The sequence below is a fragment of the Plectropomus leopardus genome, chromosome 24, assembly GCF_026936395.1.
Source record: "Plectropomus leopardus strain MGB_pleo_1.0 chromosome 24, ASM2693639v1, whole genome shotgun sequence".
Classification (NCBI taxonomy): domain Eukaryota; kingdom Metazoa; phylum Chordata; class Actinopteri; order Perciformes; family Serranidae; genus Plectropomus; species Plectropomus leopardus.
The window spans coordinates 17,042,542-17,054,258 of record NC_142199.1 but is presented as its reverse complement, the minus strand read 5'-3'; the positions used below and the strand labels follow the sequence as shown (position 1 = coordinate 17,054,258).

Sequence of the window (11,717 nt, the reverse complement as noted above, 5' to 3'; positions counted from 1 at the left end):
TTAAGTGTTTTCATCTGTAGTTGAAAGTTTTGTTGTCCAAGGAAATCAGATGGGTGTAATTGAAAAAATAAATAATACTAATATTTTTTCATGCTACCACGACTACTCATACGGCTACTATTACTAATAACGATAATAATAATAAGTCGCTGTAGTTCCAGTTTCGGCCACTATTTTTCTTGTGGTGCACTTCCTGGCGGACTGGGGACGGCATCACAAGTCATCAGCGCGCGACAGTGTGCACGCTCTGACGTTTTCACCGCGCGTCAATTGTCTGTGTCAAATTAAAAGTCCTGTCAAAAAAAAAAAAAAAAAAAAACATTTTCTGGCTGTGATTCGACGGTAAAACTCGATACTTTTTGAACCGCCTCCCCCCAGTAATTTGGAGACAAAATGAAAGGCTGTGAGTCATATATGCAAAACTTCGCTTTAGGGATATGAGGCTGTCCTTTGTTTTTTAACTTGTTTACGTCGAAGCGCGAGAGTTGCTGTAAATACACGGTAAGCAGCTGCTTTTCATTACAGGCTACTTGGAAATAAACACAAAAGCTATTCTTTGACGGAGCTAACGTTAGCTTAAAGCTCGTCGCTACATTGGTGAGACTAGTTATCGCAACGGTTGACCTTATTTTCTGTCTTTCGGGTGTTGAAAATCACAACAAATTACAATATTAACACCCGAAATCAGATATAAATCGTGTATGCTCGCCAACATGAACTGACGACACTGATAATAGCGGTGTTGTGATTAAACAAAAATGGCTCCAGTTAATCATCCCACTGAGCAATTTAACGTTGAGGAAACGTTTAATCAATGTCTTACGTTTATACGTTTATTTGTCTTTGGACTTGTAGTTTTTGTGTGTTTTGAATATATCCAATCATTATTTTACAATATAAAATCAGTCTGTGTGTACGGGGCTGCAGCTTGAATGGCATCTATTGCTCTATGGGTTAACCTTGAAGTGGATTTAATCATCGCATTGCGAAATTGTTACTTTTAGGTTGTAATCGACAAACAAACACTGGATATTACTCATTAAATAGATGTTAAAATCTCATCGGGGGTGTTATCAAACACTGTTTTCCAGCTTTCATTCACAGTTTCCCACCAGCACGCGGCTATCTGCTGGTGAATCGCAGATGTTTGGGTCAGCTGACTCAGCCAGGTAAGCTGCGGGCGGATGGATGAATGGCTGAGGCTGGATGGATGCTGGCTGCTCTCTAGTCTAGTGGGGGATTCAACGCTTGTCTCGGATTACACCGCTGCGCTCCATCCTCCTCCTGCCTCCCTCCATCGCGGTCCGTCTCCCTCGGCCTGTGAGCGGATGAATGCCAAAGCCTGTGATTTTACCGTCGCCATAAGGACTCCATGTCTTTCTTGGTAAGAATATAAAAGCTGCTGCATGGATTTTTTATTTTTTTTTTTTTTACTCTGTGAGTCCGTCGCTGAGTAGTGACCTGGTAGATTTATAGTCACGAATCAGGTGTTGGCTCATGCTGATGCCTCTGGTGGGCAAATTCAACCAGTCTGTAGGAATAGCAATGCACCACTTGTCAAATTTGTATTTTTGCAACTTATATGAGAGGTCATATTATTTAGATGCAGCTTTGCATCTGGAAAATATCAGATACTCTTTAGCTGTCTGCATTCCTCACATCTAATGGGCACATCTAATTATGTATGCAGCTCTTATTTTGCTCCATTGGGACACAGCTGCCTCTTTGTTATCCTCACTTCTCTCTCCACTCACCACTTCCCATAAAACGTCCCGTAAGTGCCCTCACAGCCCCAGATGCTTGCTTCTATGCCTCATCAATGACCCTCCCAACCCTCCCGAGGCAATGTATCACCTTCCACTCCCCGAGCTCCATGTCTCCTCACCACTCCTCCATGTCCTGTAGGGCATGTCTCACCTGTGCTCCTCCCCCCCTTCACCAGGACTGTTCCTGCATCTCCCACACTCAGGTCCAGCCCTTGGACATAGAGGAGCGCTATGAGGACATCAGCCACCAGTTTCTGGTCAGTAGCCGAGATGCTGTCAGCATGGAGACAAGCGCCACACTGATGCTCTTCCATCACTGTTCATTTATCATCTGTCTGGATCTTTTTAACCCTTAAAGACAGCAACTATTGGAATAACATCGCAGCGGTTAAAAGGACAGTTCAACCCAAAATCTATATTACATGTTTCTTCTCTTACCTGTACTGCTGTTTATCAAACTAGATTATTTGTTGTGTGTTGCCAAGTGTTGGAGATTTCTGCCGTAGAGATCTTTCTCTCCGATATAACAGAACAAGGTGGCACTCTCCTCTCAATACACCAAAAAAAAATAACCATTTGAAATCTCAACATCATTGTCTCTTCACAGAGATAATGTCCACGTTACTCAAAATAATCCATATTCCAGTTAGTGAGCAGTTTCATGTAAGAACTATTTTCTTCATACCGAACTACACCCGCCAACAGTATCACTGCACAGAAGGAAGCGTGCTGCTACTCATGGATGGCAGGCTCATGGTCACGACAGCGTGATATGTAAACATACATAGTGTCCTCCTCAGGTGAGCTGTGGGGTTAATCGCTCAGTGGAGTGAGGTGAGCTCCTTCCCCGCAGTGATACGGCTGGTGGGTGTGGTTCGGTAGAAAGTAAAAACTGTCTTCATTGAACAAACAACAAGGTCTATCTTTCATTCTGCAACTCACACCAAAATAATTTAGACTGATCAATAGCACTACAGGTAAAAGAAAATTTTTTTTTAATTTTGTGGTGAACTGTCCCTTTAAAGTGGTTGGCATCACTTTAAGGGGCACTCCATCATCTTAATATTCCACAACACACACAAATTAAAACATTAAATTATTATGACAACAGCCACGATATTCCAGTTTTTTGGGTTGAGCTCCAAAACAGTGGATACTATAATTCCAGTAATACAACTCAATTTATTTCTTTTCATTAGAACCTTGTGGAAGGTTCACGTCTCTTATACTCCCAATTTCTGACAAGCTTTTTCATCTGAAATGTCAAGGTCACCCTGACGACATCGACGTGGCATCATCAGGGGTTGTTTTCTCAGACGTGACAAAGCTCCTACAGAGCCACAGAAGACAAAACTGATCTTCATGTGTGAAATCAGTAGAGTGCCCCTTGAAAGCATCGCTAATAATCCACATCACTGATTTGATTGATTTCAACAGAGAGTTTGCCTGTTTTATTGTTTTCTTCTTGAATAGTTCTGAACGCAGTGCTTAAAGTTTAGTAGTCTAATTATCGGACTCAAATGGAATCTGCAGATTTTTTTATTTGCATTTTTTTTTTTTTTACAGTTTTCACTTATAATCCAGAGTGATATTCTGCAGGATTCTGCAAAATAAAAATAAAAATGCTTGTAATGCGATAGACTATGTTCATTTAGAAAACCTTTTTTCCCTCCAAACTGATGAAAATTTAGTGGAGACATCAGAATACTGCAGATGACGTTTTGTTGTTGGTCTGGTAATTATAACTACTTAAAATGTACTGTGTGTGCAAGGTCATTTTCCCCCTGATAATACAGACAAAATGCTGGGACAGTATGGAAAAACATAGTAATAAAACACATTCATCAGGTGTGTTTTAAACAAAAATGCATCAGAAACGCCTGAAACCGTCTGATGCTGAAAGAGAACCAGACACTACTGTGTCCCAAAAATCTGTCTGCATCACTGAAACTGCAAGCATCACTCCCCCCGTCCCCCCCTCCCAACCCTTTGCTCTGATCAGTGTCACAGTGCCACCCCCTGGCGGCCATCAGCCCCTCAAACATTACCTCATCACAAAATTGTTGCGTAAAAAGTATAACTACAGAGGCAGTAAGTGATACAGAAAATTATTAGTACTTAACTGAAAGTTTTCAGTTCTTACACTGTTACTTTGTTTGTTTGTTTTTTGGTTTGAAACCTGTGCCAGAGCTTTCGAGTGAGGACCAAAGTTCTGTCAACATAGATTCAGTTCCTTCTGGTCACTAACAGAGGTCGATGAAGGTTAAAGATGACTTAATGCACATATAAAATGACAGCTCGTGTGTAGCAAGTTGCTTTGCTGAATCACTTCAATGCCACTCTGGGTCACCTTGCAGATAAATGTATAATGCATATATATGTGGGTTTGGGGTGCGTTTGTGTGTGTGTGTGTGTGTATGTGTGCGTCCCTGCAGAGCTGTGACGGTTCTGAATACACTCTGCAAGGGCCAGCAGGTGGCGATGACGTCACAGGGCTGTCGCCTGAGCCAGCCCACTACCAGCTGCTGTCTGAGCTGGGTGAGGACAAAACATGCACTCCAGTCAGACCATTATTTGCAATAAATTCTCTGCTGCACTCAGAGTCAATATTGTATATCACAGGGAGGGGCTTCAATAACCTGAGCCAGGTGAACATGGCACGCCACATGCCCACAGGCCAGCTGGTGGCCGTCAAACAAACCAACCTGGACGAGTGCACCGAGGAGGAGCTGCTGCAGCTCATGGTGAGCTGCAGACCAGAAAATACACTTTTTGTAGAGCACATGTGGTTCTTCTCTTCAAAGCGTATTTTAGTGTCACGAAAAGGTATCAGACACTTTAAACCGTGCAGCTTGTTTTTATCTGATTGTGTCTCAAACCCCAGAATGAGGTTCTGCTGTCCAGGCTGTTCCGTCACCCCAACCTGCTGACCTCTCGCCTGGTTTTCAGCTCCTGCTGCCAGCTGTGGGTCCTCACACCGCTCATGTCCTATGGTCAGTTAGTACCACATCTCAGTGACTTTTTTTATTATGCCTCCACGCTGGCAAGTGTGTTTTCAGGTTATCTGTGCGTCTGTCTGTCTGTGTGTCCAATTCTTGTAAATACGATGTCTCACGAACACTTTGAGAGAATGAATTCAAATTCTGCACAAACATCCACTTAAACTCAACAATTTAAATATTAGGATTTGGTGGTCAAAGGTCACTGTGACCCTACGATACTTTTTTTGGGCTGCAACTCAAGCATTTATATGTTAATTATAACCAAATTTCACACAAATGTCCAATAGGATAAAATGATGAAGTGATGACATTTTATATTGAAAAGGTCAAAGGTCATAATGTTTTGCAAAAACACTTTTCTGGCGTTTACATGACGGCTGACACTGGTTATTTGTGCAGCAGGTGTTACTTCTGGTTCCGTGGCAGAGTTGAAGATTGTTTCTTTTTTTAATTAAACTCTTAGAAATAACTAAAGTAATCCAGTTTGGCCGAGTGAAATTACTTGAAAATTATTAACTTGAGCTTTGCTAGGATGAAATATAAAAATGGTTTGTTTACCAAACCTGGTAAAATGAAAAAGCAGCTAAGAAGCTTAAAGGAATAACTCTGGAGAAGAAATGAAAGTTCAGCAAGAGTTCAGATAAGCTGTTGCATCTCCTGTCTCACATTTTGCACCACTGTCTGAAAATTCAGATAAATCACTTCTGATTTTCCATTCGAATTACTTCCTCAGCGGTCCTTTTCCCTCTCCTCTCGCCTGCAGGCTCTGCAGACAGCTTACTAAGAACATATTTCCCAGATGGCATGAGTGAATCCCTGATAGCGTACCTGCTGTACGGAGTGCTGAAAGCATTGGAATACCTGCACCGAATGGGCTACGTTCACCGGTCAGTCACAGGAGACAGGACATGTTATAAGACAATTGTTCCCAACTAGTCCAGCCCCTGGGTCCAGGTTAAAGGTGGAGATATTACAGCATATTTAACTTTATTTGACAAAATGGAAATAACATATGGGCTTAACACACAGTTGTATTAACCATAACGCAAGAATTAAGTGCAAGTAGTTAAAACCAGGGGTTTTAAGGCCTTTTTTTTTTTCTCTGACACTTTTTGGTGATTTTTTTGTCCTTTAAAATTCTGGGTAATGTTTAAAAACTATCGGCAGATTTTCTGTTTTTTTTTTTTTATTCTCTGAAAGATTTTGGCAATTTGTAAAGAAAACGTGCTTTCCAGACCACAGGCCTGCCAAAATAAAAAAAATATAAGTCAAATTATTATTTAACAGAAATTATTGTTGGATTTTTATATTTTTGACGGCCCTTGAACACATCATGTGGGACGAAGCCCGTTTTTCCCAAACATGACATGGTCGCGAGTCACTTGTAGTCCATCCAGAATGGACCTGCGACCCCCCTAGTGGACCATGAGTTGGGAACCACTGTTATAAGATGCATCTGTATTGGAAAATGTTTGTTTCTCACTGTCTGTCCACATATTCCTGTCCTGTCAGGGGGGTGAAGGCCAGTCATATCCTGCTGTCAGGGGAGGGCCACGTCTACCTCTCAGGGCTGCACAGTGTTTACAGTATGATGCGTGAAGGGAAGAGGATGAGGGCGGTGTTTGACATGCCCCACCACAGCCCCGCCCTGTTGCCCTGGCTCAGCCCTGAACTACTGCGACAGGTCAGCGCTCACTAGATTAAGTGAAAACATCAATAATCAGGGTTCCCACACATTTTCATGGACAAAATTTTAAACTTTTCCATGACTTTTCAAGGAGCCATGATCATTTTTTTTCTTGTGCCACTGGCCCAAACCTAATTTCAGCGCACAGGCACACATGAAAGAGGAGCTGGAACGTGGGGAGAAAATAAATAAATGTATGGGACGTCCTGCATTGACACATATTGGAGCCACTATACGTGAACAGATTACTATAATAATCTCTTCTCTTCTTCTTCAACTACTCACGTTTATGTGTGCATTTATTTAATTAAGGTATTTGTTGTAAGTGTGGGTGTATTTTTTTTTTTTTGGTTGTTGGTTAATGTTATTTACTTATTTATTCATTTATTTTGGTTATTTTGGGGGTATTTGTATTTTAAGTTATGAAAGGTTATACTTTGACCATGCCACGTGGGTGAAAGATAACTAAAATGAAATATTGTGTCAAGTTATTTAAATAACAGGATATATTGCAGGAATGCTGTATGCTGTATTGACACAATAAAGTATAAAAAAAAAAATAATAATAATAATCTCTTCAAACCCAACAAAATTGCATTACTTTTCCAATACTTTCAATGATTTTTAGCCCTCTGAAACCTGGATAGATATTTATTTCAGTTTGCTCAGGTTTCAGGGGTAAAAATTCAGTGACTTCACATTCATTTATTTTTACTAGTTCCATGACATGATATGAAATTCTATGACTTTTCATGACTGTGGGAACCCTGAATAACAAAGATACATATTTCAGAAAGCAGCAGTGTCAGTGTTTTTCTGATGTAATCCGTCTCTCCTCTCTTCATGCTGTTGCCCTCAGTAGGACCTGCACGGTTATGGAGTGAAGTCAGATATCTACAGTTTAGGTATTGTGGTGTGTGAGCTGGTCAGCGGCAGGGTGCCTTTCCAGGACATGCCCCCCACTCAGGTAATAAAAACACCTCCATCCAGACTGCTTAAGGAGAATATGTGTGTGAAGTTTGCGTCAGTGTTTGAATCTTTCGTCTCAGATGCTGCTTCAGAAGCTGCGCGGCTCCCACTGCTGCCTGCTGGACGTGGCTCCCTTCCCGCTGGGCGAGCTGGGGGGGCTGAAGGTGTCGCGGTCAGGGGTCGACTCCGGCATCGGGGAGAGCGTGGCCACAGGAAGCCTGACACACAGCGCCACCGCCCCTCCTACCGACCGACCTCAGAGCCCTGGACCCAAAAACCACTCGGCAACCCTCCACAACCTGGTCCAGCTGTGTCTGCAGCAGCAGCCCGAGCGCAGGTCATTACATTAAAGGGACAGCTCACCCTAAAATCAAAAATACATATTTTTCCTTTCACCTGTAGTGCTAATTATTAATCGAGATTGTTTTGGTGTGAGTTGCCAAATGTTGGAGATATCAGGAATTAGATGGTACTCAGCTTTTGGTGCTTAAAGCGCTATTTATACACAAGTTCAGGTATCAGAATCAGTATTAGGAGGGAAAAAATGGTATTGGAACATCTTTAGTTTCATGTGGGAACCATTTTCTCTCTACTGAACTACGCCTGGCAACCGTAGCACTGTGCAGCTCACCTAAAACTGCGATTACAAGCCTCTCGTCCATCAGTATCCACAGGCTTCCTTTTGACACAGGTGACACGATTGGTGGTTTTAACTCAGCAGAAAGAAAATACTTCATTTGACAATGGATATAATTACTGTATGTTCATACACAGCACACAGACCTGGATGCAAATGTTTGTCCCGTTTTGTCTTCCACAGACCGTCAGCATCTACACTGTTGACCCACGCCTTCTTCAAGCAGGTGGGTTTATGAGTCAAGTTTATTTATTGAGAAAATTGTAAAAAGCAGTGATACAGTTGGATGTGCTGGTGTTAAAGCGGCGCTGTGTCGGCAGGTGAAGAGGCACACCAGAGACACCTTCCTCAGCCTCATGTACCCAGCAGTGCCCCTCACCAGCCCTGAGGACACTCCAGTATCCTGTCCCCCCGCCCCGTCCTGCCACGCTCCGACATCAACCCCGACCGACACCACTGAGGCCGTGTGGGACTTCTCCTAACCTCAACACCCCGTCCATACATCTTCAAATCCTGACTAGCAAGCCAAACACGAGACAATCAAAGCGAAGCAATGAAGCCAAATTCTACTGTGCTTTTATTTTGTATGATTAACCCGACTCTCTGAGCCTTTTTTAAGTAGTTTTGTAGGTTTTTTTATATGTTTGTCTGATGCGTGTGTGGAGTCATGGGAAGGTGATGAGACTGTGAAAGCGCTGGATCAAAGATGCTGCTCCGATCAAATATCATAATGGACTGTCAACGAGTCACAGAACAAAAGAAAACGAAAAATCACGCACTTCCTCTGAGATAAAAGTCAACTGTGAGTTAAAGGAAAAGTCCACCCAGAAATACTTCTTTGAAAACAGTAATTTGTACAGGAAACGTTGTTTTTATGAAGTACTTTAATTTTTCAATGGTTAATGGTCAGTTTTTAGGTGGCTATTGTACCTGTTCTCCTCTAAAAGCATTCAAAAAAAGGAGAACCTTGCTAGCTAAATATAAAAAAAAGACGTTAATACACCAAAATGTTAAATCTTAAAAAGTACCGAGAAAATAACCCCTGAAGTGTATGCAAGGGTGGATTTTTCCTTTACAGTATTATGTTTTCAGACTGTGAATAGTGAATACTGAGGTACATAAAAAGATATTTACAGCACATGTGCATATATATTCAAATGTAACAGAAATGTGAGGCTTGAGCAGAAATTTCCTTCTCAGTCACGACTCAGTCAAATCTGAACACACAGACACGATGCACATATTTTTAGATTCACTGTGAATTACACTTTTTGCGAGGATATCATAATCTCTGATTTCTGTGGTGAACAAGCATCTGTAAATCCACAATAAATAAATATAAATCTACATCTAAAAAAAAATCTAAAAATAGAAATCTACAATTGCAGCCTGAGAATCCTGACACTTTTAATTATTTTCCAGTATCTAAGAAATTCAGTGATCGGTGCAATTTGCCAAAACATAACAAATATAGATGAAAAAATCAGGTTCAAGCTGTTACGAACAACATGGCAACATTATATTTGATTATACCAAGTTATGGGAACAATGGTTCCAGTATGAATATAGTATTTGAATCAAAATTTAACAAAAGACTACACACTCCTTCAAAATTAAGGTCCCAGTGCCTCAAAAAACTGATGACTAGATTTCAAAAATGTAAAAAAAAAAAAAGTCCACAATTAAATCTGTGAATACATTTTTGCTGTATGTCTGAACCTATATGCACTTTTTTTACTTTGTATAGTCATGTTTGTTGTCACGTTGAGCAAATACGGTGCAAACTAGGCTCCGAAAAAGCGAGCACATGAACAATAGAACAGAACTTATTATAACGTAGAGTGTATCTATTGTCCCATGTAGGAGCTAGAAAAATCATCAGTAGATCGAAACCGTCCCTGCCCTTATTGTCAGTAATTCGCCAAAAGAGTATTTCTACTGTGCGCTGTGACCACTTCTCCAACAATGCCTTTTTGTTTTAATGAAACCTGCATTCTGAACATGGTGATTTATTTGTAACTGTGATTTATGTGTACTGTGTATGAGAACTGTGACCCGCAGTACATATCAGACATGGTAGCTGTACGAGCCTTATATTATACTGTATATATATACACATATTATAAATGATGTATATGAATATACAAAAGTTGATTTCTACACCTGTTAGCCTTGATTGCTTTTTTAAAACATTTGTTTTGATATAAATATGTTGGGTGTACGTTATGTAAGTTTTTTGTTTGTTGTTGGTTTTTTGTTGTTTTTTGTTTTTTTTACAGAAGCCCCATTGTGAAGTACTCCATTATTCTCCTTTAATACCTGATACTTTATGGATCCTGGAACATAGACTGTAAAAGGACTTTATTTAAGGCTTTACTACGTTATACAGACAACATGTAAACAATTGCAAGCAAACTGTATATTATACAGGGTTCCCACAGCCATAGAGTTTGTAAAAATCATTGAAAGTCATGAAATTTTGCTGCGTGGAATGACATTGCCACAGTAGCTAATTCGCATCGATGGGTTATTTTTATTATCAAGTAAGTTTATTTTATTTTCTGACGTTCTCTTTTCATATGCGCCAGCCAGCTGAAATTATTTTTCAATAGATTTTGAATTTGATATTTTAGAAAACTGCTGCCTAGGTGGGGCAAGAAAAATAATATTTCCTGTTTTAAGTCCTTGAAAAGTGATGGAAACGTTTTTGAAATTTTGTTGATGAAAAAATGTGGGAACCCTGATTATAATGAATGCCTATAAATAGTTGTTGCCCACCTAAATATTTTGCTTTATATGGAAAAAATGTTCATATAATCTCACACCTGTCTGCAAATGTTTGGATTTGTGCACATAGAGGAGAGAAGATGATGACAGCTTCTTCTGTGTGTGTGAGGAGATTTCCAAACCCGACAGCCCAACAAGACGGGGACAACTTCATCTTTACAGGTAAATCTGGGAGGCTGTTATTTTCTGATAACTGTTGGACTCTATATAATATATAAAGATTCATTAAAAAACAAATTAAAACAAATCAAAATAAGTAAATGCAAGTCTATAAAATGGGTTTTATGAAGGATAATTTGACATTTGTTACATAGAAGCACAATTTTATATAAATCAATGGAAAAGGGATGCACTCCAGATCTTGAATCAAATAAATTTTACTTACAAATATAGTTAAGCAAAACACATTTTCTTCTTTAAGATTATTTTTAAGGCTTTTCATCTGTGTTTGATTGGACAAATTATAAGAATTAAAGGGGGACAGAGAGAGACAAATGCAGCAAAAGATAACGCTCTTGTATATGAGACACCTGCTCTACCAGATGAGTTATTGAACACTTTGCTAAACCATCTTTCACTGAGGTTCATAATCCATATTCAATGTTTTCCTTCCTGTCTATTAAAAAAGCGAAACGAGCATTCAGATGCTTGCAATCTTCTTTGCACCCTGATAAATGGTGCTTTTTTTAAAAAAAAAACAAAAAAAAAACATCTGAAATAACCACTATCTGTTGAAATAAAACACGTTTTGTCGCAGAAAACACAGACATTACTCTATTAATGTATAGCAGCTCTCCGATGCTCCACTAGTTGGCGACAGAACACCACAAATCACTGAAGGAGCCCTGCAGCCAGAGTCCAGCACCTCA

At 40.1% G+C, this 11,717-nt stretch overlaps 1 protein-coding gene across 2 annotated transcripts; it reads left to right on the top strand.

Moving 5' to 3' along the window:
• The first annotated feature begins 294 nt into the window (after positions 1-294).
• Positions 295-10,221, top strand: stradb (STE20 related adaptor beta). 2 transcript variants are annotated; one of them, XM_042513070.2, is made up of 12 exons: positions 296-501; positions 1,092-1,384; positions 1,943-2,023; positions 4,202-4,304; positions 4,389-4,510; positions 4,651-4,759; positions 5,532-5,655; positions 6,281-6,452; positions 7,318-7,422; positions 7,505-7,761; positions 8,245-8,287; positions 8,382-10,221. In XM_042513070.2, the coding sequence occupies exons 2-12, from the start codon at positions 1,373-1,375 to the stop codon at positions 8,541-8,543; spliced, it is 1,290 nt and encodes a 429-aa protein (XP_042369004.1). In that variant the 5' UTR covers positions 296-501; positions 1,092-1,372; the 3' UTR covers positions 8,544-10,221. The 2 variants fall into 2 exon arrangements, with proteins under 2 accessions (XP_087930736.1, XP_042369004.1); XM_088074610.1 differs by lacking the exon at positions 1,943-2,023 and having other exon boundaries at positions 295-501.
• Positions 10,222-11,717: the final 1,496 nt, after the last annotated feature.